Here is a 26207-nt window from a genome sequence, read left to right on the forward strand (position 1 = left end):
ATATGTCGGGGCTTACGGACACTTGGATGACACCACAGGAGCAGTATGGAGGCATTTTAAAGGTCCAGTGTGTAGGATTTAGGCGAAAGGGAACTATTGGCAGAAAATGTATGTAGAATAATCCTCATGATGTTTTCACTAGTTTGTTTCATATGAATTGTTTGAATTGTAGTTTTCTTTACCCCAAAAAAGGCCCTTCATATTTATATACTTTATACTTATGTAAGGCAGCTAAAGTGTTGCGCCACTAGGTGGAGCTGCAGCCCTGTTTTGTTAAGTGTTTGATTTATGTGTTTAATGTAGATTGTACCTTGTGACATGCCGTAGGGTTGACTGTGTTAAGCGTGAGGCACAGTGCCATCTTCCATTATAGGTAAGTCAAGCTGCTGTCACTGTGATCTATGAATGTGATACGTTTTTGACCGGGGACAAAAAGTGCATGTCAACGAATTTATTCAGCAATAAACCAGTTCACAGTTTAAAACATATAAATCGTTTTGAAGTGGGCAGTTTTTCAGCTTGAAAACGATGTGTAATGTGACACAGTAAATGTTACTAGCTGCTAAGTGTTAGCTCCGGCTCAGTGAATGTGCTACCTTAAAAATGTTCTGAATACATGAAAGTGATTGAGATTGCACTGTTAACCATTATAAATGCCGCATGTGCCATCAATAAAACCTGTCGCCACCATTTCCGAACTACTTCGTCTCCGTGTCCGTTCCTTTGGAGCTCAACCGCCCGCACCGGATAGGCAATTCAACAAAAAATTCTACACACTGCACCTTTAAGTTTTTTCTGTTTGTATAAGGCGTACTCAGTTACTTCAACACCTTTCTCCCACGGTTTTGACTTCACTCTTACCATGAGTCAATGATGTGCTTGGATTTCTGTTCCCTTCAGTGGGTTCACTCGCAGCCTCTGAGCTGTGGTGCGAATGCACCGGTGCACGTTACCCTTTGACCACTAGATGTCCTCCTCCTCACCATGACAGCTGCTGGCTCAGAGCCGGGGATCCTCTTGTTGTCTCTATAGCGCGCACACGCACACTGCGCATCATGGCCACGCCCCTCTCGTGCATAATTCATCAGCTACCGGAGGAGGAGGCTCGTGCCCCCGGAGCTGCTCAGCTCGTGTGACGGATAATAATGGTCACAACATCAGCAGAGACGCAGACACACAGACACACAGAGACACGGGTGTGCGGTAATGAATGGACGATCCGCCCCACGCACAACGAGCCCGCTGGTTTGGACCGGAGATTTACGAAGGAGCGACCGAGGGTTTGATATCAACCCGACCCTAACCTATTATCTGCCGGCCTGACATCATCCTCACCGCTGCGGGTCTGCGGGGAAACAAACACTCACGGTAAGCCCACACCGTCCGTGGGTTGTGTGTGTGTGTGTGTCCGTGTGTCTCTGTGAGCAAAGGAAGTGGAGCTAGATATTGTAGTAAGATGGCTGGGTGTGTGTGTGTGTGTGTGTGTGTGTGTGTGCGTGTGTGCGTGTGTGCGTGTGTGTGTGTGTGTGTGTGTGTGTGTGTACTCACATCTCCCACCCGTGCAGCCATAATTAAAAAAAAAAACCAACCAAATATTAATTATGATAAGAATATTTTCAGAGAAAATGATAATTGCACCCATTATTATTGTTGTTGTTGTTTTGTAATTGTAACATGGCCCCTGATGGATAATCTACTGGACACTGAACTGACTGGCTCTGAGTTACTGCAGAGATATTATAATGATACTATCATAATTGTATGATGATAATGTTTCCTGACACAGAAGCACACTGACATTGTGTCGTGGTGATGTTACAGCCACTACAATGTAAAACCCAACGTGCTAAGATAGGAGGAACACAGGTGAAAGACTGGAAAAGATCAACTGTGTGTGAATGTGCGTAGATTATTTTACTTTTCCTTAGCTGTGTCCCATTGTCATTTCTCCTGCAATTTGGACACGATCCAATTTCCTGTTGGTTGTACTGTGGTGGGTGTGTGTTTCAACCAGCTGGTAGAGAACAGTTGTTTTGGCAAGAAACAGAAATGGTTTAAGTAACTTTTATTTTTCCTGGCTCAGGAATGGTTATGGTGATGGTATTACCTATCCCCCTAGTCCTACCTACCTAAAGCTATCTATCTATCTATCTATCTATCTATCTATCTATCTATCTGTCTATCTATCAATCAATTTATCAATCTATACATGAAACTGGATGCTGTGGGTCTAGTAGACGAGGAGATGGAGCTGGGCGATAGTGAACATCAGAAGAGGTCTGCTGAGGGTGGGAGGCTGAATAAATAAGACACATAGGTTGGACATTTGTTTTATTTAGCTGTTTTAGTTGATGCCCCTAACATTTAAAGTGAGGTAATGTCAGAACCCCTGAAGGCCACATGCTGCTGCTGATGTTGAAGGCTCAGGATGTATCATGATATTTTATTATTATAACATGAAAATAAACATTCTTAATGATATCTGTGCATCAGATGCTTTCATACAATTATTTTCTGGCCATTTTGCATTAATCTAGAGAGAGAGACACGAAGCAAGGGAGGGAGTATGACTTTGACCTGTGTATGTTGTATGTGCCTTGCATATCTGTCCACCGCAAGCCCCACAATGATATCCTTGCTTGTCTGCGATGGAGTGCGACCAGGGACATAGATATATAGATAAATAGACATACTTTATTCATCCCCGAGGGGAAATTCTTGTGTTCCAGCAGTACAGACATGTGCAATAAGTACAATTCTTTTTCTTTTTTTTTTTTTTTACATAGAAGAGTATACATGTAGGACAGTGACTGAGTTGTTCAGACAGAGCTAAATTGAGGCAAAGTTAAAACAGAGGAGACTGGTTGAATGTTTCAGTAATCAAGACGCATAAGAACTTAAAAACATAAAACAGTGCAAAGAGTAGATGTGGTACAGCGATAAAGTGATAAAACGGTGCAAGTAGTAAGTGATACAGTGATGTGCAAAAGAGAGTAGCTACATGCATTCAGGGACCATGGGAAGTACAGGACGGGACTGATCAGACTGTGATTGAAAGACTGGATCTGGTGGTCAAAGGATCATTTGCTTTTTGTGGATGGAATAGAGGGTGCCAGACAGGATCTTCTCTGTTACATCAGACATTAAGGAAGCTGTCAGTACCCTAGTCTTGGTGTTGTGTCTCTTGACCTTGCTGCGAGTTGGGGGTGTAAAGTTGATCTCAGCCCAGAGATGGGCCATATCTCCTGTTATCCAAACTTACACCAGGATATGTGAGGCAGGAAGTAGGAGGTAGAGGGGCAGAAGGTCTCAGGGTCAGGGGCAACTGTAGATACAACCCAGATGGCATGACCCAATTTATTATCCTAGATTTTCACAGGTTACCTACAATATGTACTCATAAGTGTAGGGCTTAAGTAGCACAGCAAAAATACAGACACGCTATTAAGCAGTGGGAGCATCAATTAGACATAAGTGTTCTCGAATACATCTGAAATTGGACTTCTCAAATATTTAGAAATGAATTTCACTAACACTTTGCTGCCTATAACCAAAACACTTTCAGTGAAATTACCAGAAAACACATCACTTGATGGTGGCCAACTCAGAAAACATCTACATAGCTAGCTAGTCGTCCAGCTATGTAACCTATATATTAACATATTTAGCTTGCTACTTTTGTGTCTAGCTATCGTAGCTATAGCTTGTTGTATAGCACTTTTCTAGTCTTGATGACCAATTAAAACGCAACAATACAGTTTGCCATTGAACCATTCGCACACACACATTCATACAGTGCATTTATTAGCAGCACATTTTTCTGAGGGGCAATTCAGGGTTCACTATCTTGCCCATGGAGACTTCGACATTCAGATGGGGAAGACTGGGATCGAACTGCCGATCCTTCTGGTTGGAGGATGTACTTTACTGCAGACTGTGGCTCCAAACAATGTCTTCAGAGGACAATGATAGCTCCCATATCCAGGTTATTTGGCTCCATTTTATTTAGAAAAGGATGAAGTGGACACATCTCTTCTCGTCTTTACATATAGTCAAGGCTTGTCATTGCTTCATACGGGCCTAGAGTATATAATTGCAGTGCTCTCCTACTTTTTAAATCAAATCTTTGGACATGTTTATTCAGAATGGAGAAACATTGCTCTGACTGAGAAGCATCCCTCTTGGTTCTCTTCCTAGACAGTGGTGGTGCAATGGGGCGTAATCTCATGTTAATCTGCCTAACCCTGTAGTTCGTAGTCTGGGTTTAACACTGCCCCCCACCATGTCAGTCATTAGTTTAATGCGATCACTCATACAGCATCATTAGTGCTAATTAAAATAATACAAAATGTTACATATTTTCCCTAATTTCTAAACACGTTATAAATTCCCTAATGACACCGGCACATTCTTGCCAAAATTAATTGAATCTTAAATGTATTTTCTCAAACTTGCCTGGCAGATTCCCTCTGGCCTCATCTTGAGCCCAGCACACTAAATATGAGTTTATAAGCAGGATATCTAAAGGATAAATATTAGAAAAGAATCCATGATGCCAGTGTGCAGTGCCTTTGTATGAGCACAATTTACACTTGGGGTTCCTGTGGTCTTGGAGATGGGAAGCACATGATTTAGTGTCCTGGTATCATATTCCATATGACAAGGATGAGTGAGTGTGGACCACCTGGCCTTGATGTTCTTCAGATCTTTCTATATTGCACTGGCTAATGTGCCTGTTATAGTGTGTGAATCATTTTTGAACCTGTCCTTCAGCAGTTTGTAGTCCCAAGCAGTTTAGTTGCCATACTCTCTGTGTGGTAGTGAAGGTTACAAACACAAATGGAAATATATATACTATGATCTATAAACTAAGATGCATCAGTCAGATGCTAACTTTGTGAGATGTTCACGTATAAAAAAAAAAGTATAAAATAACCCATGAACACAGTTTTTTTAAATTATGTTTTTAATGTTGATTAGTATTGTGTGAATGTATAATGTGCTAATTGCTAATTACATTGGTTAATGTCGAGGCTGTAGTTTGTGAAAATATGAGGTTGACAAAATATAGATTCAAGTTGAGTTAAGTAATGAACATCGGCTCATTTTAGCACATGATAAACAATGGTTGGACTTGGAGAGGTCATCAGCAGCCTGTCCAGTCAATACGTTCAATTACATGAGGATTATATGAGGTTTGTCAGATGCAGATTTGACACTGGATTAGTGAAGATGCTGGACAGCCTGTCATTGTTAGCTCAGGAATAAATACGGACAAGGTCCCAGTAGCTTGATGCCAGGCTTGTCATATGAGACAAGCTTTAAATGACTTCAAAAAGTATAAGTGATAATCGTTTAAAGCAAGAGTAGAGGGGAAAAGGTAAGCGTGTCAGTAATCCCTTTGTTTGTTTATCTCCAGGAAGTATTTTTTGTTTTTGAGGCTACGAACACACACACACACAAGCATGTGCACACACTTCCTTCCTGTATGTAGGCAAGCTGAGGGAGACCTGAGCGATTGCAGGAAGTCAGGATTGACTTCTCTGGGGAAGAAAGATAAGAGTGTGTGTGTGTGCGTGTGTGTGTGTGCGTGTGTGTGTGTCTGTGTGTGTCGGTGTGTGTGTGTGTGGGGGGGGGTTCAGTTGAAGGCAAGGCCATCTGCACTCCGCCACTGCTAATAACAAACACACTTACAGACACACAACCAAACCTAGCGTAGCAATAATGGTCCTGGGCAAATGCTCTGGGTGTATTAGTGTGTGCGTAGGTGAGGTGTGCTTCTGAATAAGTTGTGTGAATGATGCTATTGATTTCCTCGACGTGTCGGAAGCTGCGCCTCCTTGTGTGGTTGTTAAAAACGGAAACCCCTTTGAGATGTTGAAGAAGGGACAATCAGTCAGTGTAAATCCCAGGCTGACCTAACGTGGAGGCAGCCCGAAGGGCGAGGCCTGCCTAGAATCATCAGAGGAAACTAATGAAGCTGTTTGAGGAATGAAAACAAATACACAAAGACAAATATTAGATATTACCAGGGAACAGGTAGAACAGGTTGGATCATTTGAAATGATTTTGCCTCAACAACAAGTCATTTGCATTCTTGAAGAACGTGTTTGCTGATGTTCGTTCTCAACTGCTTCCCCAATCCTTCTCTGGAGACACTTTAGGAAAGGTAACTGCCAAAAGCAATCAGTCCCTGTTCACCATGAATATCCTCAATACATTACATTTTAATCCATTCAATTATTGTTGAGACATTTAACAAAAATTCACATTTCTGTGACTTTCATTTTCCTTAGTTTTGGCCAATATTGAAGCAGATGTTTTTGTTTCACAAATCTGATAAAGATGTAGTGGGCTGATACAAATGTTCTTTACACAACATATAAATACTACAGTGTATTGTAAATATAACAGTGTAGAAATTGACTTGTCAATAACCTCTGGTGGCCAAGCTGTAGAATGGTGACACATATCGATGGCATTTCTGTGAATCAGTTTCTTAAATTCTTTTATCTGGCATATAGGCAGATATGAATATGCTATATCTGTAATAAAATACCAGAGGATTTATTGGCTTGGTTGATTAAGCGCTGGGTCTGGATACTGCAGTGGTCAAAATGTTCTATAGTACACCCCTCTATAGTAATAGTTTAATAGTAAACTACAGAAAATGTTCTTTGCATAATATGGTTTGTTGTGTGTTTTACAGTGATTGCAATAGCTAAAATATTTTTTTTAATGTAACCATAGCTTATACGTATTTGGACATTTCAGTAAATTTAACTAAATACATTAAAAACAAGTTTAATTTACATATAATTGTAGCTTGATTGTGCAGAATGTCAGTTGGTAATACTAAAACAGTCTTGGGCAGAAATTGGGTCGTCCATCTGTGCCGTTTCTGTGTTGCGGATTTACAATGGGGCCACTTTTCTCTCTGTAGATATGCTAGCAGGATCATGACCTCCGGTTGGCAACACTTCTTAATAATGACTGCACTGTCTGGGGTTTAATCATTTTACTTTGTCCATGCCGCACAAGTATAAGGATACGTTCATTCCGATTTGTCTGTCTGGAACTAGCAACCAGTTAAGGTCAACAAAGACCTTCCAACATGACTGTTGTAAACTGGATGTTCTACTGGACGGATGTTTGAACTGTGCTTTTAGAATTGGTGACTGGAAGAGGAACAGCGTGTTGTTTTTTAATATGAGGATTTTGTTTTTAGCATCAGGTTGCTGTGCTTACACTTGCCGCAAGCAAAGCGCTACATGTATATGGTTATCCAGACTTGTTGTTCTGTGTATTTTGTGTTGGTCTCAAATCTGGACAAAACTCTTGTGTGCTTCAGACAGAGAAAGTTGGAGGTCAGATGGAGACGTAACTGACAACAGATGGTGTGTGTGAGTGTGAGTGTGACACAGAGAGAGAGAGAGAGAGAGAGAGAGAGAGACAGACATGCAAACACCACACTTATCTCTCTGTTTCTCTCTTTCACACACATGGACACACACACTCGAATGAATGAGCTTATCACCACGTCGCCCTGAGTCACATTTACTGGCATCAGGGTGACTCAGATCACATTTCCACATCTCCCTTTCATTTTCTATGTGTTTTTCCTTTTTTTACAAGAACATCCAGGTTAAATAGCTAAACTTTACCTTTGACATACAGTATTACTTTAACAGTATTATATATATATATATGGGTGTGTGTGTGCCTCCATGCAATATACACTTCATTTGGAATAATAATAAAGTTGATATGTTTTATTTTATTATGACATTATTGGGAAGATGAACTCAGCAAAGTCATTCATGACAATGAATGGAACAATGCATTACTTCAAGTGAATGACTTCACATCTTGTCCCAGTCGTAACCTGCCAATTCTAAACTCTCCAAAATATATTCCAATGTCACTGATAGGTGTCACATGTCACCAGCAAACATGACAACCATTGTTTTGGTCTTGTCGTCGCTAACAAGATTACTGTCCAGCCATTTTCAAACACCTCACTGAAGCTTCAATATGGTGCTGACACCATGTGCAGAAGTTTCTAAATTGTTTTAAATATTACCAGGTTATCATTTCATTAGGACGACAAAATACAATATTATTTCATTCATTCATTGTTAGCACACAAAATAATAGTGTTGGAGAGGAGGTCCTTTGGCCATTAAAGCATCTCTGTGGTTTAAGAACCTCATGATGTTCACCTCAAAAATTGATAGTGCTTGGGGCCCCATGATTAATTACAAAGATAAATTAAAGACTCTAGAGGCCAAATGAACACCAATTACTGATCATTTTATTTTGTAATTTTGCCTGTTCTTTTGGTTTATTACTGACCCAGTTATCTTGTTAAAAGGAAGGCATGGGGTTATTTATTCATTTACTTGTTATTTGTTTGTTTGCGTATTTTAGTTTCTTCGATATTTTACTTTTTAATTGAATCAAAATTTCACCTATCCTATTTTATTATGTATTTTATTTTTATCTCGAACTTTGTACTGAAACCTGTACTGGGTTGGAGGAGGGGGTTATGTAACCGAAAATCAAAACAAAAATGTTCATTGTATTTCTTTGTACCTCTTCAATGAATAAATACAATTAGGAAACAAAAATAGATTATAATAAATTAACCATTACACACAAAAATGTAAAAATTTGCTACGGTATTGCGGAAATGAAAAGACAAAGCAAAGTAAATAATACTACAATAACAAAAGTAATATTTCCTTTAATGTAATAACTACATGTACAGTTTATATGCCATAAGATATAATGTAGTCTGTTATAGTTTTATTATGCATTTTACCCACGCATCAGTCAAAAAGTTGTAATATGATTATGACATCAATGCCAGTGAGGCAGAAACAAATATTCATGACTGATGTGATACACAACAGGCAAATTTTAGGGCAATGTGTGCTGCCCCCATGAGTCCAAACGAGTAACTGCTGCTTTTAAAAAGTCTGTGAATCAATGTACTTGCATGAAAGAAAAAATACATATTTATTTATTTTATTTCTAATAAATGATTATTATTGGGCTTTTCCTTCTATATTATTGTATATAATGTAATTGTTTTGCATTTAAATATACATACAACATTTCTTTCTCTCTCTATTTTCTATCTATTATTTTCAGCAAGACAAAGATTTTTACTGTATTTTCAGTGCATTTACAAAAAACTTTTGTGTGTGTGTGTGTGTGTGTGTGTGTGTGTGTGTGATGCTTGTCATCAAGGATTAGCACACTGACACACATTACACACATGCAAGTCTAAGCTAGCTACTGCTGTGTGTACATCACATCTAGGAAATAACACGACATCTGGCTGCTGCAGCCAGAAGCTTTTGTGTGACTCTTTCTCAGACAAGGATTATGCTTATTCCTGCCTAGCCATGCAGATACTTGTGGTCTTTCTTGGTCTGAGTTTGAGACATCTGCCGCTAAGTCTGGTTGTACAAGGAAATTAATGTTTATTCTGTTAAATGAAAAATTAGTCAATGTATTTCTTTGAGAAGTTGTTTAAACACTTAATGAAGTATTGTTTGCTGCCAACAGTGGCTTATCTGAGACAAACACACACGCGCACAGAGGAAATGTAGGGAACAATGAAAAGAGAAAGAAGAATATTTTAATGCCTAAAGTACTTTAATACTGGAAATCATGTGCAGCTCTTAATCAAAATGAGAAAAAAAACTTCATGGATCCACACAGGACATTGCTTTATTAAAATGGATATACAGTACCTACCTTGAGAAAAGAGGAGAAGTAAGTAAGACTACTACTATACAATAATAATAATAATAAATATACAGTAAGTGAATAGAAAAACATACAGAGGCAAATGTACACTAAATAAAAAGTAATGTATGAAGAAGAGTTACAGGCAAAACACAAACACACATATTTAACACTGACCACTTCTGATCTGATCTCTCAGGACAAATGCTTATACCAGATCTGAACATGACGACAGTCAGTCTGAGTCTCTTTCTACCCAACAGAGACTCTGAGGAGGATGGGAGATGTTCATGATGGAGAACATCCTGCTCTCTCTGTAACTACATGCAGAGACTCCATCTGACAGAAGATAAGATAATAAAATGTTTAAATCCTGAAGGAAATTCTTGTGCCAGCTTGTTCCAGGATTACAGTACAGAACAACATGTAGTAGAACAGAATGCATTGAACAAACAACAAAGAATTAAGTTTTAAATATAAGTGAAGATAAAAATAAAAGTGTATTTTAAATTTAAATATTAAGTAATGCAGAACCAGTGCCTATTTGTAGATATCAATAGAAATGAGAATAAGACAAGCATGAGCAAAGTTCCATTAGACAGAAACTAATCCTTAACTAAAGTGGCAGTAAGTAGAAATGAAATAATAAAAGATGGGATATTGCACATGATATTTAAATTGAAATGTTGCACATTATATTGAAATATATTAAAATATAATATAATTGAAATATATTCAGTCATAGTCTTCTAAATATGGGAAGGGGTCGGCCACCCTCAGGCTTTTGCCCCTGCAGACCATTGATGCATAAAAAGTGGCCCTTCCTGTAGGGAGCTTTTCCTGGTCCAGTCCAATTTGCTATAGACACATCCAGGTATTTATACTCCTGCGCCATCTCCACCCGCTCTCCTGTGATGAAAAGAGGCAAAAGTCCTGGTTCTCTAGGAGTCCTGCATCAGCTTAATTGTTTTCTGATGTTGAGCTACAAACAGTTAAGCTTGAGCTTATACTCGTCCACAAACTGTCCATCACCCTCTGTCCTCACAAATATTCAAATACCAATGTTTGTGTGTGTGTTGGTGTACAAGGAAACCAAACTCCCTGTGAGATTGAGGGGGAGTGAGTGTACTTCATACGAGCCTAAATGTTCTTAGCAACCAGTCTGATTGCTCTTGTCCCTGAATCTGGCTCATTATCTGCTCGTATTCTCTCTGATCTGTTGTGTTGCAGTCTGTAGCCTGTGTTCCTCCACCTTAACAGAGAGTGTCTTGTGTGATGGGCATCTCAGGGAGTGTTGTCCATGCTTTGTTCTTGCAATGGTTAGGGTACGGAGTGTCTAAGGAAGGAGGACAAGAGCTCTCTGCAGAGGAAAGAAATGTGATCCCTCTGGTCAGGATGCTCTCAGCAAGTCCTCTGTAGGCCTGTCTGAGGGGCTGACAGCTCAGTCCATCCTTTTTTCAGGTGTCCTGATGAAATGAAGCTGCTGCTGAGCTCTTTTGTCCTTGATCGTGGTGTTAGGTGACCAGCTAAGGTTCAAGGATATATGTAAGGCCACAAACTTCCACCTGGCTGGATGAAAAAATAAAAACATTTAAACACAGCAATATAACAAAAATCCAATAATTTAAGTATTTATATATTTCTTTTCTATTCTTGATGACCACTCAAGGTGCTTTACAATACATTTTTACCATTTACCTATTCACACACACACACACATTCATACAGTGCATCTATATGCAGCCATCAGGGGCAATTTGGGGATCAGGATCTTACCCAAGATGTGAAATGGGGAAGACTAGGAGGGTTTCATAAAGTCCATCATACAATATACCTTCGAGCTGCACGGGGTTGTTTAGAAAGTTCAGGCACTTTTCTCTGTCCTACAGTGACATTGTAGGACAGAGAAAAGTGTCCATTGTGTTTCACGAGATTCAAGAGGGCAAAAGAAGATTAGGTTCTCTACAGACTCCGTTCCAAGGTGGTCCTTTTCAGTCTCTCTGCACAGCTTTGTGGACTCTCTATGCAAGGAGTGCACTAGCAAAACTTCTGTCTCCAGGGGTCCTGCATCTCTGGTGAAATCTCTCCCACCCTGATCAGCTCGTCCAACACGGTGAGGTCACAACAGAACACGAAGTATATGTTGCTCTGCTGTGAGTCCAAGCGTTGGCAGGGTACTTCCTCGATGGAGCTGGTGTTCAACTTTTTGAGCTTTTCGAAATTTCGATACACCTGATGAATCTGGGCTGTCCATTCTTGCTCTCAAGAAAAGCAAACACCTCAGAATGGAACCTCTCGTTAATACGGTGCCCGATAACTCATGAGCCACCCCGTCACTCGTGCTGTACTCTGAGTCCCAGTTGAACGACACCTCAGCAGGGATCTGGCCTATGTGGGGGACGTATTGCTTGGTGGAGGAGAGCGATATTGGTGGGGCTAAGCCCACAGGCCCTTCGGCAATATGCACGACGGACGGCTTCTCTCTGTACAGGCTGATCGGGTTGTGAAACACCGACGTGTGCCTCACCTTCGACGCAGGTGGCAGAGATGATACTGTCCGCACTTTGTTTCTGAGCTTCTACCATATCTAGACCTTCATGCTCTATGCCGATCTCTTCTGTGTGACTCTTCTCGCTCTCCTCTGGAGACACGTACACGTTTGGTTTCGGGAGCTTTAGTACCCGGGCAAAGTTTATTTTTCACTCCAGTGCGCTTAGAAAAATCTTTAGCACCCAGCACAGTGTAACGAGTGTCCCGATTGTCAGGGAAACAGACACTTTGCATTAGTACGTGAGTCTGAACTTTGAGAGCTTCCACAATATTTCTCAGAGCTTCCATCTTGGGCGCTTGGTTGCAGATTGTGGTCTCTAGCTCTCTCACCGCGTCTTCAGAACTTTGCGTGCCATCTCCTGCAGTACAGGAAGCTCTTGTCGCTGTTGTGGATGTGCCAGTAACACTTGACTCTGCTGATTTCTCTTTTCGTATTGTGCATAAACAATGCTTTGCCCGGCTGGAGCTGACGCTAGCAGAGTAAATGAGTTTGTTATCAACCTTGATGTTGTCGAAGCAGTTCAACAGAGTTTTGCTAAGCCTGTCCTCGAGCTTGTACCTCTTAAGCAGAGATACAGTGTCCCGGTTCACGAGCACCCACTCTTGCAGCAGATTGCTGTACTTTTTAGTCAGGAGCGTGTTGTCCAGTCCCAGCAGCACACACACAGCTTCTTTCCTTTCGTCCTCTTTGTTCAGCCAGTGGACGCTCAGCCATCCACTGACATTGTCCCTGACTAGAAAGCTTTTGGGGTGAGGCTGCATGCTTCAGAGTACCAGGGATCGGCGATCGCGTTTCTCTAAAAAAACCAAACACGACTGTACCTGCACTAGACTGTTGTAAGACTCGGTTGATAGCAAAGAAGGCAGCTCAGCAACTGCATCAGAGAAGGCACCGGGGTGCAGCTTGTGCACAGCGTGTCCTGTGTCTCATGAGACTTGCATGTGCAGATGTGAGGGGCGAAGTATTCCGGAAACAAGGTTCTCATCTCCTTCTGAGACAAGTGTCTGCTCTGTGACACCTTCGTTGCCGCAACTTGATCAGGTCTCTGTAGTCGGATACCCTCTCCTCCTTACCCTGTTCATCGTAATCATCTTCCCCTTCATTGTTCTCACTCGAGTCCCTTCTCGAGGTTTGTTCCACAGATACTGACTTTCTCTCTAAGAATGCACCAAGGAGGCTTAACACTTGGAGCACGAGGTTCACATCTCTCAGAGTTCCGAGAGCACCTAGAGCACATCCAAATGCAACACACTTTCTCCCTCTCGATGCTGGAGCACATAGCACACACGATCCCCTGAGGGTGGAGCAGTTTTGATAGTGAGGATCGGTCAGGTAGCAGGTGTTGTTGGTCTTGAAGCACATGGTTTATGCGCTGGGAGCAGAGGGGTTCAAGTTGAGTGAGGGTATGTGTCCAGCTCACAGATACACCTTCAGCAAAACAGTGTTGCAACTGATACAGTCTACCAGTGTAAGCTCTCTAGCCCTGTGCTCTGTTCCGGTCGTGCAAACAGGAGGAGGAGGAGGAAGAGATGGTTCTAAAATGAAGGTTTTGTCAAAAACACTGTGGGCTTATGAATTGGAGCCGGTGGCCACAGCTTACAGATGGTTCATGGCGGCACAAGTAACTGAAAGACTCCAGAGTAGTGATGCTGTGTCAGTTGTGAAAATCGGACACATTACCCCCAGGTCTGTACATGTACAAGAACCGCTCGGTTTACCCCGGATGCATAGCAGATCCGCCCGGCTTCATAACCTTCGAGCTCTACCCCGGGCAGGAGAACATGAGCGTTATGTACAAAGTTGTCAAAGACAGCTTTGTCATTTTCAGTGGATACAAGATTCCCTCGCAAACCCGACTCTAAACCTTGACAGTTGTCATCTTCATTTTCGCTATCCTTGAAAACAGGTCGAAAACATGTTCCTCTGTCTTATCGAGAGCCCGAGCTCAGGTCTAGAGGCACCCTTCTTCGCAGAGCCCTCTATACTGCTTTGCAGATTGGGAGCCAGTTGGCCAAGGTACACAAAGGTGGGTTCGTTATTGCTCAAGGTAAAACCGTGCACTTTCGCGAACCACGTGTCGCAGTTATCCAGAGCACTCTTGACATTCCCGAGCATGTGACCCAACAGCTTCGCGTAAGGCAACTGAGACAAAAGTTCTCCCACGTATAGCTACGTCATGCATGTCAGTGAAACCTTTAGCCAATCAGTTTTGTCGTCATAGAGGTGCATCCCAGGTGTTGCAGCTGGAGTAAAACACCTGCATGGTCTGACTGCAACCGGCTCACCTGCGATGTTTTAAGGTCATGTGACATGATGAGGTTTTGCAGGGCTGGCAAAAGTCAGACATTGGCTGTGAGTGCATACAGGTTTTGTGTGTGTTTGTCAATAGTGAGAGCTCTGCAGATGCTAAGATTCTGCTCTGTGTCTGCATGTGTTTGGAGGAGGCACAACTAACTGTAAATGTATGTTACAGCATACAGATTGTGCTATGTAGTATTTTATGCTCCTATAAATAAAGTACTCAAATGTGCATGTGTGTTGACATCACCCTGTGTTAATGAGCAACAAGGAAGTGACTCTCTCCTTAATCATACTACCATCTGTTCACTGACTGTTCACACACACACACACACACACACACACACACACACACACACACACACACACACACACACACACACACACACACACACACACACACACACACACACACAAGCGTGCTTTCTCTCAAATTCAAAATGAAAATCAGCTGCACTATGCTTGTGACAGAGGTAGACTGGGAAGCACAGGACATCAGTTACAGACAGGTATTTCAATGTATTGATTGCTGAGTGTGTTTGGGTCAGATATGCTGCAGAACCAGTCATATAGCTGAATCAAAAAGTTTGGAGCAGAAACAAAGGTTGGCATTAAATCATCACAATTGGCCTCCTGTGCCTTTCCTTAGCCTCTCTGTTGCTAAGGTGAAGATGTATGTTTAAGATGTTATTACTGGTCTGCAGCAGAAATATTTGGGTCAAAGCACACCCAAGTTGAATTTTGCTAAAAAACAGAGAGTGAGTCCATTGGAATTGATGTGTTTTCCTGTGAGATTTACCTGTTTTACAGTTTTAAATGTTATTGCGACCAGGCCTTTACAGTTGTATGGGCAAATGGATCATTTGAATTTGTTGTTGGTGACACTTGCACTCTTCACAAATTTACCTTAGAGCTCACTTATCAATATGTTATATTTTGGTTCATTGAGTTTGAGAACGTGTGCTTGTTAATTATCTCTGCTTGAGGCTAGCAGCCGGAAGTAACATAAGTACTTTGGGGGCCCCAGACAAAAAGGGACCTAGGGGGGGCAAACATCAAACCAAAGCAAAGCACTTAGTTTGTCATTCTGACCATGTTGTCGCTGCAGTCTCTGGTCCATAGCTGATCACAACATTTTAGGGGTTTCTTCCAAAAATGCATGTGGGTTATGTTGCAGCAGGTTTTGAAGGAGTAAGAATACTATATACAAGGGTATCAAATCAATTACAATTACCAAAATTGTATAATCAATGAATGAACAATACTAAATCATAGTCCATTTGGAATGAGGTTAATATGGTGGAGTGAGCTACAGCAGCAAACAGAACTGGCACTGACAAGGTTATAATGACTGTGTATATATACATGTTTATAAGTTTGAATGTCTCACTCTCCCTCTCTTTTTCCAGGGAGTGGTGACAGGAAATCTATGTGTGACCTGTTGTGAGCAGTCATGTTCAGAAACAGCCTGAAGATGCTGCTGGGAGGCAAAAGCCGCAAGAACAACAATGGTGAGTAGCTCTGCGTCATTGTATATTTTGTGTACCCTTGCATGTTAAAAGTTACATGTTCTTTTTACTGAGAGCATTTTTCTCAGTTTTATATCTACTGGTTGCTGATATGTTCTTCAAGTGGTTGCCATTAATTCATACAATCTTATATTCACTTGTCCTTAACAGGCGGCAGCATCATTGAGTCAGAGGGGTCAGACGTCAGGATGATGGAGGGGTTCACGCGTTCTCTTCCCTCATCCCCGCTCCTCAACCTCCGGCTGGGCAAAAGAAGTGGTAATATTTGTGTACTTTCCCAAAGAAGATATTGTGTGATTCAGTCACATACGCTGTAATGACATCTATCCTAAGTCAAATACAGGAATATACTGGAAGGTACATTCAAACAACACAAAGAAGAAAATAAAATGTAACATTTAAATTCACTAGATCCAGATTTTTATTTAGATCTGCACCAAATTGCACACACTCATAAATATATGTATACATATTACAATATATATATAGCATTTTTCTAGTCTTACCACTCAGTGTGCTTCACAGTACAGGTTTTTTTTCCATTCATGCATTTACACACTCATTCATAGTACATCTATAGGCAGCACTCTTTCTTTGAGAACGGCACAATTTGAGTAGCTTGACCAAGGACACGTCTGCATTTGAAATGGGAAGACTGGAATCAAACCCCTGTCCTTCTGGTTAGAGAAGAACCTGCTCTACCCCTGAGCCACAGCCTCTCAATTTTTTCATGAAACTTGCTTTTACGAATACACTGGGATACTTACTTACCTTATTTTTACTTATATTATCTTACATTGAGATGCAGCACTGATAAGACAGGATGACGTGAAAAATGTGCAGTCAATGGGTTTCCTATCAGTCTGTGCAGGGTCATGTTTATATATTTTATTAACTTTAAAAAATCTGAGTGGACATAAGTGTATAATTGTTTCCCTTAGTTCAGACATATGTAACCAAACCGAGAGAAAGGTTATCGGACTTTGTTTGTATGTTTTATTTCTCATCTTGTCAACCACTCAAAGCACTTTACATTCAAGCCACATTCACCCAATCACACACACATTCATGCAGTACTATTATATGCTGCGCTTTTTACTTTCACACACCATTTATCCATCGCCAGCACAGCTGTAGGATTTTTGGATCAGATACTTACTGGAGGAGCCAGGAATCAAACCAGTTAATGGACAACCCATTCTTCCTCCTGAGCCACAGCAGCCCACACAGCCTTAAAAGTGATCCTGGGTGTGAAAGTGTCTACAATAACCTTCGCTACCGTTCACTGGTAAAAGAAAACTGTGGAGAAAACCCCAAACACACTTTAAAGATGTGTTACAGTTTGAACCTCAAAGAATATATTAATTTGATAAAGCGGTCACAATAAAAAAAGTTGAAGAGATATAGCCTGTTAAGATTGTTTGTTGCTTGTGGCTTCATTGTTTTATGTGCTAGTTGTGCCATACACCATACAGGAATATCTGCCCAATGGAGTCTGGGTTCTGGTTAAAAGGGAGGAGAGAACCAAGAAGAAACCATAACAAGCATCAAAATTGTTTCTCATTTACTCCCTTTACCACACACACACACACGCACACACACACACACGCACACACACACACACACACACACACACACACACACACACACACACACACACACGCACACACACACACACACACACACACACACACACACAGCTGTGACCTGTTACACTGTGTCTGGCAGCAGCGAGGGGGTTGACCTATGACCCTACATTTGATCATCCCTAGGTGCCTTAGTGAGAGAGAAAATGCAGAAATGTAACCCAACCTCTTGCAAAGCTCTCCTCCTGCTCCTCCTCTTCCTCCTCCTCTTCCTCCTCCTCGGGGCTGATTTGACACACTTTGTCTAAACATTACCATGTGGAGCTCCTGACTCTTTATTTTCTGTGTGCTTTCTGTCAAAACAACAAAACAAAAGAAACCAAGGCAGCTGATTAAAGTCAGTATTACAACATACCCACTTGTTTAAAAGCTCTAATTTCAATTTCAAGCACATTTTTGAGCAAAATTGATTTATGATATCTGGTTTATATAAACTATTATGTCATAGTAATGTGTATTTATGGAAAAACGGCTCTCAAATGCACTCACTGAAAAATGAGCTATAACTTTAAAATGCAGTAACTGCAGGCCACTCAGTACTTACCACTAATCACGATAAAGTAAGCTGGTGAGATAGCTTTAGCTAAATTTAAACTTAATCTGCTAGTTCCACCATTACCTGTAATTCAAAAATGTCTATTTTAATGAAGTAACTTCATGGTAATTCAGTTTCTTATTCAACACAAAGTAAAAAGAGGCAGTAGTAAACTATCATGATGAGGAAAAACAAGCTGAACTCCTCAAGGTAAAACTAGCATATCTTAGTTTATGGGGATTTTGCTAGTAAAGGGATTTACAGAGTAACATTAGCAAAACATTAACACTCAAACTTTTAGCTTTGGTGTCCACCAATCCTGTGAATCTGGCACGTTATCCGCATTGTTCATCAGCTGTAGCAGCAAACTGTTGTCTGGTACATTTGATCTGTTGCATTTTCGTGGTAAATTTGAAGTTATTACATTGATATAAAAATGAATATTAATAGTCTTTTGGCAAACAGAGGAATCATGTTAGCTCACTTCTAGCTGGGGTTACAACCAGAGGGTGCCTTGAGAAAAAAAACAGAGATGTATTTGATTCCTTAGACTTTGGAAAGGAATGTTAGAAAGACATTAGATCATCTTCACATCCAGTGGAGGATAACCAACTCTACATCTGAACGTCATCTAAACAATAACTGATGTTATATTCTAAATCTTCTATCTAGGACTTCTTTCTACATTTTTTATTTTTTGGGACTAAAGTGGATTATAATCGTCCGTGACTGTGTTCAGACCTGGTTCAGACACTCTTTTGTTCTTCGAAAACTGGATTCTCTCTCTGGCTGCAGCATTTCTCCTTCATCTGAGTCTGCCCTCACTCTTTCTCTTTTTGGCCGTGCTTTTCTTCTGTTACAAGACAGAAGACCGAGCTGTGTTTTTTAACTTAGCCCACATTTCTTGACATGTACACTCTCCACTCGGCTCCTCCTGCAGTCCCTCTCTTTCACTCTGAGTGTGTGTGTGTGTGTGTTGGTTGGAGGAGGGAGGAGGTTCAGACGGGGGAGGTCGCCTTTCCGAGCAGATATGGAGGCTCTGCAGTTGAAAGAAAAACTCTTCTAACAAATGGAAACTTTACTTGTTGCTTTCCTTACCGAAGAGGACGTCCTCTGGGAGAAGATTTCCTATTTGCACTTCATGCATCAATTGTTCTGGTGGTTTGCTCTTGTTTTGAGGAGGCTCTACCTGTGAATGAAAAGGAGTGCTTTTTTTTTTTGGGCTGAAAAGGATAACAACCAGTAAAATACCTTGTCCAGATCTGCTGTGTGAGTTGCTGTAAAGTTGAAGAGCATGTGCTTTCCATTTTTACTGGAAAGAACATCAGTACCTTCACTGTTCATATGAAGAGTTTGGCTTTTAACACTTTTCATATGTTTTACTCTTCTGTTTTTAAAAAAAAAACAGCAGTCATTCTGCTTCAGAAGTTGGCGTTAGAGTGGACTTGAGCGGTTTTTCTTTTCCCGGAGAGTCTCTCCCCCCTCTTATCTCTCCATTCCTACCTCCCTCATCTTTCTGTCCCTCTCTCTTTTGTGTTCTCTGGAGAAGGAGGAGCTCAGAACCAAAGGGAAGAGGACTAGGCAGTGATGTTCCAATGTGCATCCAGTACAAGCAGTGCCACGGCAATTGACTCAGTTGACTCTGCCCTCTCCATGGAAGCACTGTGAACTAATCAGAACCCTGTTGCCAGCTAGCTATGGACTGCACAGCTGCTATTTTGAAACCATGTGTGTGCTCTAGAACCAAGTGGTGTCGGCATGAGCGCTCCTCCAACCACCGTCGCCCATGGAGGCTGCTGCATGGCTGCAGTTGTGGCAGAGGTGTCATGGAAGCGGATGTCGTCAACCACGCCTCCTCCCTCCTGCGTCGTTTGCTGTTATATGTTTGCTGTTGTCTGTCCAGTGAGGATAGCCCTGAGCTGCGACGAAATTGGGTGGCTCCTCCCATCGATGGAGCACAGAGGGGAGGAAGAAGAGAAGAGGAAGGTGAGAGTGAAGTAATGAGCAGGCATAACAGAGTTCTACCTGGGGAAGAATATACTATCTTCGTGTCTGTGTTAAGGGATGGTGTGTTTCAATACATTATACATCATAGGGATCATCTTAGCATTTGTCTTTGCATTTTCATAAAGCGAGGGGACTCAAAAACGACATATTTTAAGAGAATTGTCAGAACCAATGCAGCAGATTCCAAAATATCCAGACTTATAGACTATACCATGGGTCAAGCTCAATATTCCTAATTCCCTTCATAGTATTTTCATTGGACTCCACCCCTTTATTGGCCAATCCTATGAGAGGTCACACCTAAAGTTTGTGAGGCCTACTTTTTGTTAAAAGATTGAAACTGAACTTCATATGCAAAACTGTATGGAGTGTCACTTTGAGAGCCATTATAACTAAATCAGCCATTATAATCAGGAACAAAAGATTCCCCTGCTGTTGGAGAATTACGCCAGATTTGACACATACCTAGCTGGGTGGTGTAGCATCTATAATATTATTAACTTTGGTTTGCATGATTTGTAAAATATCAAATTTGTTAAAATTCAGTTTCAAATTGAGCACAACAGTGTGACCCTTTGTCAAAAGGTAACAAAGAAGATGTTATGAGCAGTCTTCATAACAGCAGTCATTATTTTAACAAAATAGTTAATGTTCTCAACTATAGACCTACCATATAGACATGTTTTATGTTATTAGTAGTAGATTTGATTTCAGCTGAAGCAGCCAGCCTGTGCTGTACAGTATCGCAGAAAAAGCAGAATGTCTTCAGAGGGAAGAAAACTCAAGATTAAAACAAACTGGTCGCAAGAGAATAAAGAGGTTGAAAAGGCATAAAGAAGGAATGAATTGAAAAAAGATGGAATAAAGACAGGAATGAGGGACTGACAGAAGCTTTCGTAGTTCATGATAGAAATGGAAAATGTCTGTTTTATGTATCTGATCTCTCCATTTTTTTCCTTCTAAAAACAACTCACAAACCCTGTCATTGACTGACCACACACATATGCATGTATAAGCGGATGCACACACACACACACACACACACACACACACACACACACACACACACAGATACACACTTACACACACATGCACACACACAGAGTATTTCCAGTTAGCTTTGTGTTTGCTTGGTTTTATTTTCAGTCTGCGATGCTCCTCTAGTATTTAGTCCACAATTTATAGCCATAATTACAGACTGTCAGAGAAAGACACAGAGTATGAGCTTTCAGGCTGTGGCTTACATTCTTGTAAGAGTGTGTGTGTGTGTGCGCGTGCGCGTGCGTGCTTGTTTTTGTTCCCTCTTTTGGACATTTTACATATTATCAAGGCCTCATGGGGACCATAGGTTTATCTGTGTGAGGCAAAACGTACTTTCTGATCTCCTGGTTAATGTAAGGGGTAAGATGTGAATTGTGGTTCCGTTAAGGTTAGAATTAGGCATGAATTGATCATTTCAAAGTCCTTAGAGAAATAGCTGTGCAAAGCTGTGTGTGTGAGTGTGTTTGCGTGTGTGTGCACGCGTGTGAAAATTATATGTGTATGTCTTCTTTGGTACTCATGGCATATGTAGGTCATGATAGTGAATATATTATTTATATATATACACTGTTTTACACACTTGCACATGCTTGTGCACACACACACACACACACACACACACACACACACACACACACACACACACACACACACATACACAGTCAGTCTTCCAAGTGTGCTTTGTGTTGTAGCTCATGCTCTTTGTATGAATGCCTTTTTACTTCTCTAATGATGTGTTTGTTCTATTTTCCATAATCTGCTCTGATAGGACAGCTACATTACCCATTTCTTGACTGGACTAATCCAGTTTCATGGTGTGTGTGTGTGGAGGAGGGGCTCCAGGTCAGCAGGACAGTATAAAGTATACCGAGATAGCAGTAACTGCCGGATGACTTGGATGACTTCCTAGGTTGTTCCACTGGTAATTTATGTGACTCAGTTTGTGTTTGACCGTACTGTAACTTTACAGCGATGCTTTTCTGGAGAGTCATACACTGGCAAAGCTCATATTAAAGTGATCATTTGCTTTTGCTGCTGTCAGGAGCTGGTCAGCGGGCCACCAGCACTTCTTATGGTCACAGATGTTTAGTTTTGTCTGTCTCCTGGAACACGTAACGCCCAAAAAACCCCACAGGTTCTTGTTTTATGCCTGGTGCACCATGGTGTTGTGATATTTTGGTGTCTGTGACTTTTCTATCACATCCATGTGAACACAGTATGAGCACGGTAAACCTGCACCAAAGCTACCCTATGAATTCTGATATGATTTTGATGTGCCTTGCTGCACAAACCTGAAACCTCTGTTAGCATTCCTGTTGACAAACCACTGGCACTATGAGTACGTGCTCTGATGTCATGGAGATCGTAAGGCAATCCTTTTGTTACACTTCAAACAAGTCAATACTACACGTGGCTGAGGGGTAGAGCAGTCATCCTCCAAGCAGAAGGTCAGCAGTTTGATCCCCAGTCAATGCCAAAGTGTCCTTGGGCAAGATGCTGAACCCCGAATTGCCCCTCATGGACAAAAAAGTGCTGCTAATAGATGCACTGTATGAATGTGTGTGTGAATGCGTGACTGGCAAACTGTAGTGTAAAGTGCTTGGAGAGGTCATTAAGACTAGTAAAGCACTATATAAATACAAACCACTAACATACTGATATTTGTACTCAGCTGAGGCTGATATAAGTGTCTTTAGTTTTGCAAATATTTGGTCATGAATGACATTTTTGAACAAATTCAAATGTACACTTAATGATAGTGCTTTGTGGAAAGTAAAATGATCACCAAACGCTACCTACTGGGCACCAAACAGCAGCTGATGGACATAGTGGAGCATTCAGCAGCTACTGGGCCGTATGTTTCCCTCAGGGGTTGTGGATTGGATATTTGGATAAAATCAAGTGGACAACAATACAAGTGAATGCAACTGTGGCTCTTCATCTGCTGGATGTATATATTGTATAAGCAACTGTTTGCAATAATACCGGCTTAAAAGATGCTTTTAATTGTTGTGATCACAGTTTTGTTTCTGAGTCGTTGGTTGATACATCCATTATTATTGTAAGTGTAAGAGACCAAATTTGCAGATTCGCTATTCAACAACAGACATTGCTGTGTAGAAAAGTAAAAAATATATTTAAGGCATGTAAGAAATAGTCTGATTTGCACAGTACGAGAAGAGATTCATTTTAACTGTTACTAAGGAAAACATTTGGCATTTTGGCTTCTGCACACGAATGCCATGGAAAATTTGATCAAAGTCACGATGATGTGTTTGTGACTTTCACTAACAACTGTTGCTTTTGTATTGACTGTGTGTGCAAAATGTCTCTTTTGGGCAAATGTCCGTCACATGACCTGCAGCTACCACATCAGAATCACCTCATGGGATCGCTCACTGCTCCTGGGCTGTTTCCTTGTGCAAGCACAAAACAAAATGAAGCTGTTTTTGGTTCAGATGGTGGAGCACTGTGGCCTCACAGCAAGAATCCTGGTTCGGCCAGGATCTTTCCGACTTTGCATGTTCCCCATCTGTCTTTGTGCTTTCTTAGGGCACTCCAGCTTCCCCCCTCCTTCCAAAGACATGCAGATTGGGGTTAGGTTATTTGGAGATGTTGATTGAATGTGAGTGTGAATAGTTGTTTATCTCTGTATGTCTGCCCAGTGAAACACTGGTGACCTGTCCAGGGTGTGCCCTGTTTCTCGCTCAATGACAGCTGGGATTAGCTCCAGCCCCTCATTGACCCCCAAAGGATAAGTCGTACGGTGAAATTAAGGGATGGTTTAATAAAACAAATTTAAATCGTAATGGACGTCTCTGGCCTTTGTTACACTATCCAGGTGAGGACGAGGAGTTGGGACCTCCTCCTTCAGTGGACGAGGCGGCTGACGCTTTGATGACCAGGTTGGGCTTCCTGCTGGGGGACAAAATAATCAGTGGAGAGCCGGGGTCCCCTTACCATGCTCAGGACGATGCACAGGTGAACTCACTCACTTACTCACAGAGGCACACTTTCACACGTGGTGTCTGAAGTGAAATCCAGCATGTAATGATTTTTCAGTAGTTATAGTACATGTTATTTTGCCCAAGTAAACTGTTATTTGTTTCTCCCCTCTCCATACTGTGTACTTCTTATTTATCTACAGTACTAATGGGCTACATTCTCAGATCTGAATCCAACTTTTTACAAAACACAAAGAACAATAGAATGTCTGTTATTATTTGTAAATAAAAATGGAATTGTTGGGGAGACAGAGATACGTCAGTCAATCGCATTTTCTAGTTTTGCCCACTTCTAAATATTTGTAAATATTTTGGTAATTAAAGACAACAATGAAATAACTGCAACTAAGTTGTGGTTAAAAAAGTCATGTTTATGCATAGAAATTAAAAACCATAGAACAAACTGCGTCTGTGGCATCACTTTTCATCCTGAGATATTTGCTTTCCATTTGTTTTTTTCATTTTTACGTTTGTCGCTTATAAAAACATCATTAAAGCACTCATTCTCTCGCGGTCAGTCCTGCAGATGATAACCTCCTGTTTTCTCACATCTGCTCCTCTGGATAATGTCTGCAGGACCTCTGGGGTTTAGTGCATGTCTGAAAGCAGCTGAGGACTGACCTTTAAACTTTTACTTACATTTTTTAATAATTTTCTTTGTAGATTTGGTTTGTTTTTTATTGTCTCTTTCACTATTAACCTCATAAACATAAGAAAGTGAGGATACAGTCTGGTGTCTCTCCCACAGAGGATGTCTCCGTCCTCCAGTCTGGCCAGTAGCAGCACCTCCCCCTGCTCCACACTGCAGCCCCCTGCTGGAGGAGAATGCAACAGCGACAACAAGCATGTCTCCTCCAACCATGCCTCTGTCACCTCCCCCACCTCAACACTGGAAAGCAGAGACAGTGGCATCATAGGTGAGATACTGTGGACACAATTTTAAAAAAAGTTAGAGTTACTAATTTGTACTGCTAAACGATTCACTGTTTTTCTGTCTTCCCCTTCTTAAAGCCACGTTGACCAGCTATTCTGCAGAGTCAGCAGCAGAGCAGGACAACAGCACCAAATACCCTGGAGATGGTTACCATGGGAGCAGCCTCCACCTCTGGCAGCAAGGTGGCCGGCCGGTGGTGGTCTCCACCTCCTCGTCCTGTATGGTGGCAGCGGAAAGTGTTAACGGCCGCTTTCTGTACAGGGCAGACGACAACATGGCCGCCTCCACTTACAGCCTCAACAAACTCCACCCAGACCGAGGCTCTGTCGCTGCACGCTCTTTGGGCTCCACCCACTCCATACCTGTCTACCTCATGCCCCGTCCCAATTCAGTTGCTGGTAAATTGGATGATGTGTTTTAGCATGTTTTGATGTGTGCGTGTGTGTTTTGTGTGTGTGAGAATCAAGTGGTTTCTGCCCATCACACCCAATTGTGAGCATCAAACAAAGCCTTCTTTATGAAATCTTCCATAATAATTGTGTTTCCACTCTGGGTTTAAAACAGGACGCCTCACACATTAGTTACAACACTAAGTGTGCTCAACTTTTATTTAACCGTCTTCCTGATTATGATTGATCCTGTCTTGATGGCTTACATTCTTTTTCCACCACTGCAGTTCGGGATAACACCATAACAACATTATGAATGTTGAATCTTTTTAGACTCGGTGAGATTATGATTCAGAGCTTGTTTCTGCTGTGCTGCAAGTGCAAGGGTGATATTAGTGTATCACAGATAAATTAGAGTGAACATATGTTTATTTCAATCATGCAGTTTTAATTAGCTTCCAGATTTACATCACATTGAACTGCTTATACATAGTAGTTTGCTCTCCTTGAAAC

At 41.3% G+C, this 26207-nt stretch overlaps 1 protein-coding gene across 5 annotated transcripts in view; it reads left to right on the top strand.

Moving 5' to 3' along the window:
* The first annotated feature begins 1101 nt into the window (after positions 1 to 1101).
* Positions 1102 to 26207, top strand: part of LOC109640455 (protein TANC2-like) — a 47535-nt gene continuing 22429 nt past the window's right edge. For 2 of the 5 annotated variants that reach the window (XM_020104462.2, XM_069524561.1), the window contains exons 1-6: positions 1102 to 1368; positions 16018 to 16119; positions 16288 to 16395; positions 24209 to 24348; positions 25120 to 25288; positions 25383 to 25703. In XM_020104462.2, coding sequence (XP_019960021.2) covers positions 16062 to 16119; positions 16288 to 16395; positions 24209 to 24348; positions 25120 to 25288; positions 25383 to 25703 — 796 coding nt within the window. In that variant the 5' untranslated portion in view covers positions 1102 to 1368; positions 16018 to 16061. Of the gene's footprint in view, positions 1369 to 16017; positions 16120 to 16287; positions 16396 to 17847; positions 20305 to 24208; positions 24349 to 25119; positions 25289 to 25382; positions 25704 to 26207 lie in introns of those variants that run through there. The other 3 variants (XM_069524562.1, XM_020104460.2, XM_020104461.2) reach the window with 3 other exon arrangements.

Source organism: Paralichthys olivaceus, chromosome 5 (assembly GCF_024713975.1).
Source record: "Paralichthys olivaceus isolate ysfri-2021 chromosome 5, ASM2471397v2, whole genome shotgun sequence".
Taxonomy (NCBI): domain Eukaryota; kingdom Metazoa; phylum Chordata; class Actinopteri; order Pleuronectiformes; family Paralichthyidae; genus Paralichthys; species Paralichthys olivaceus.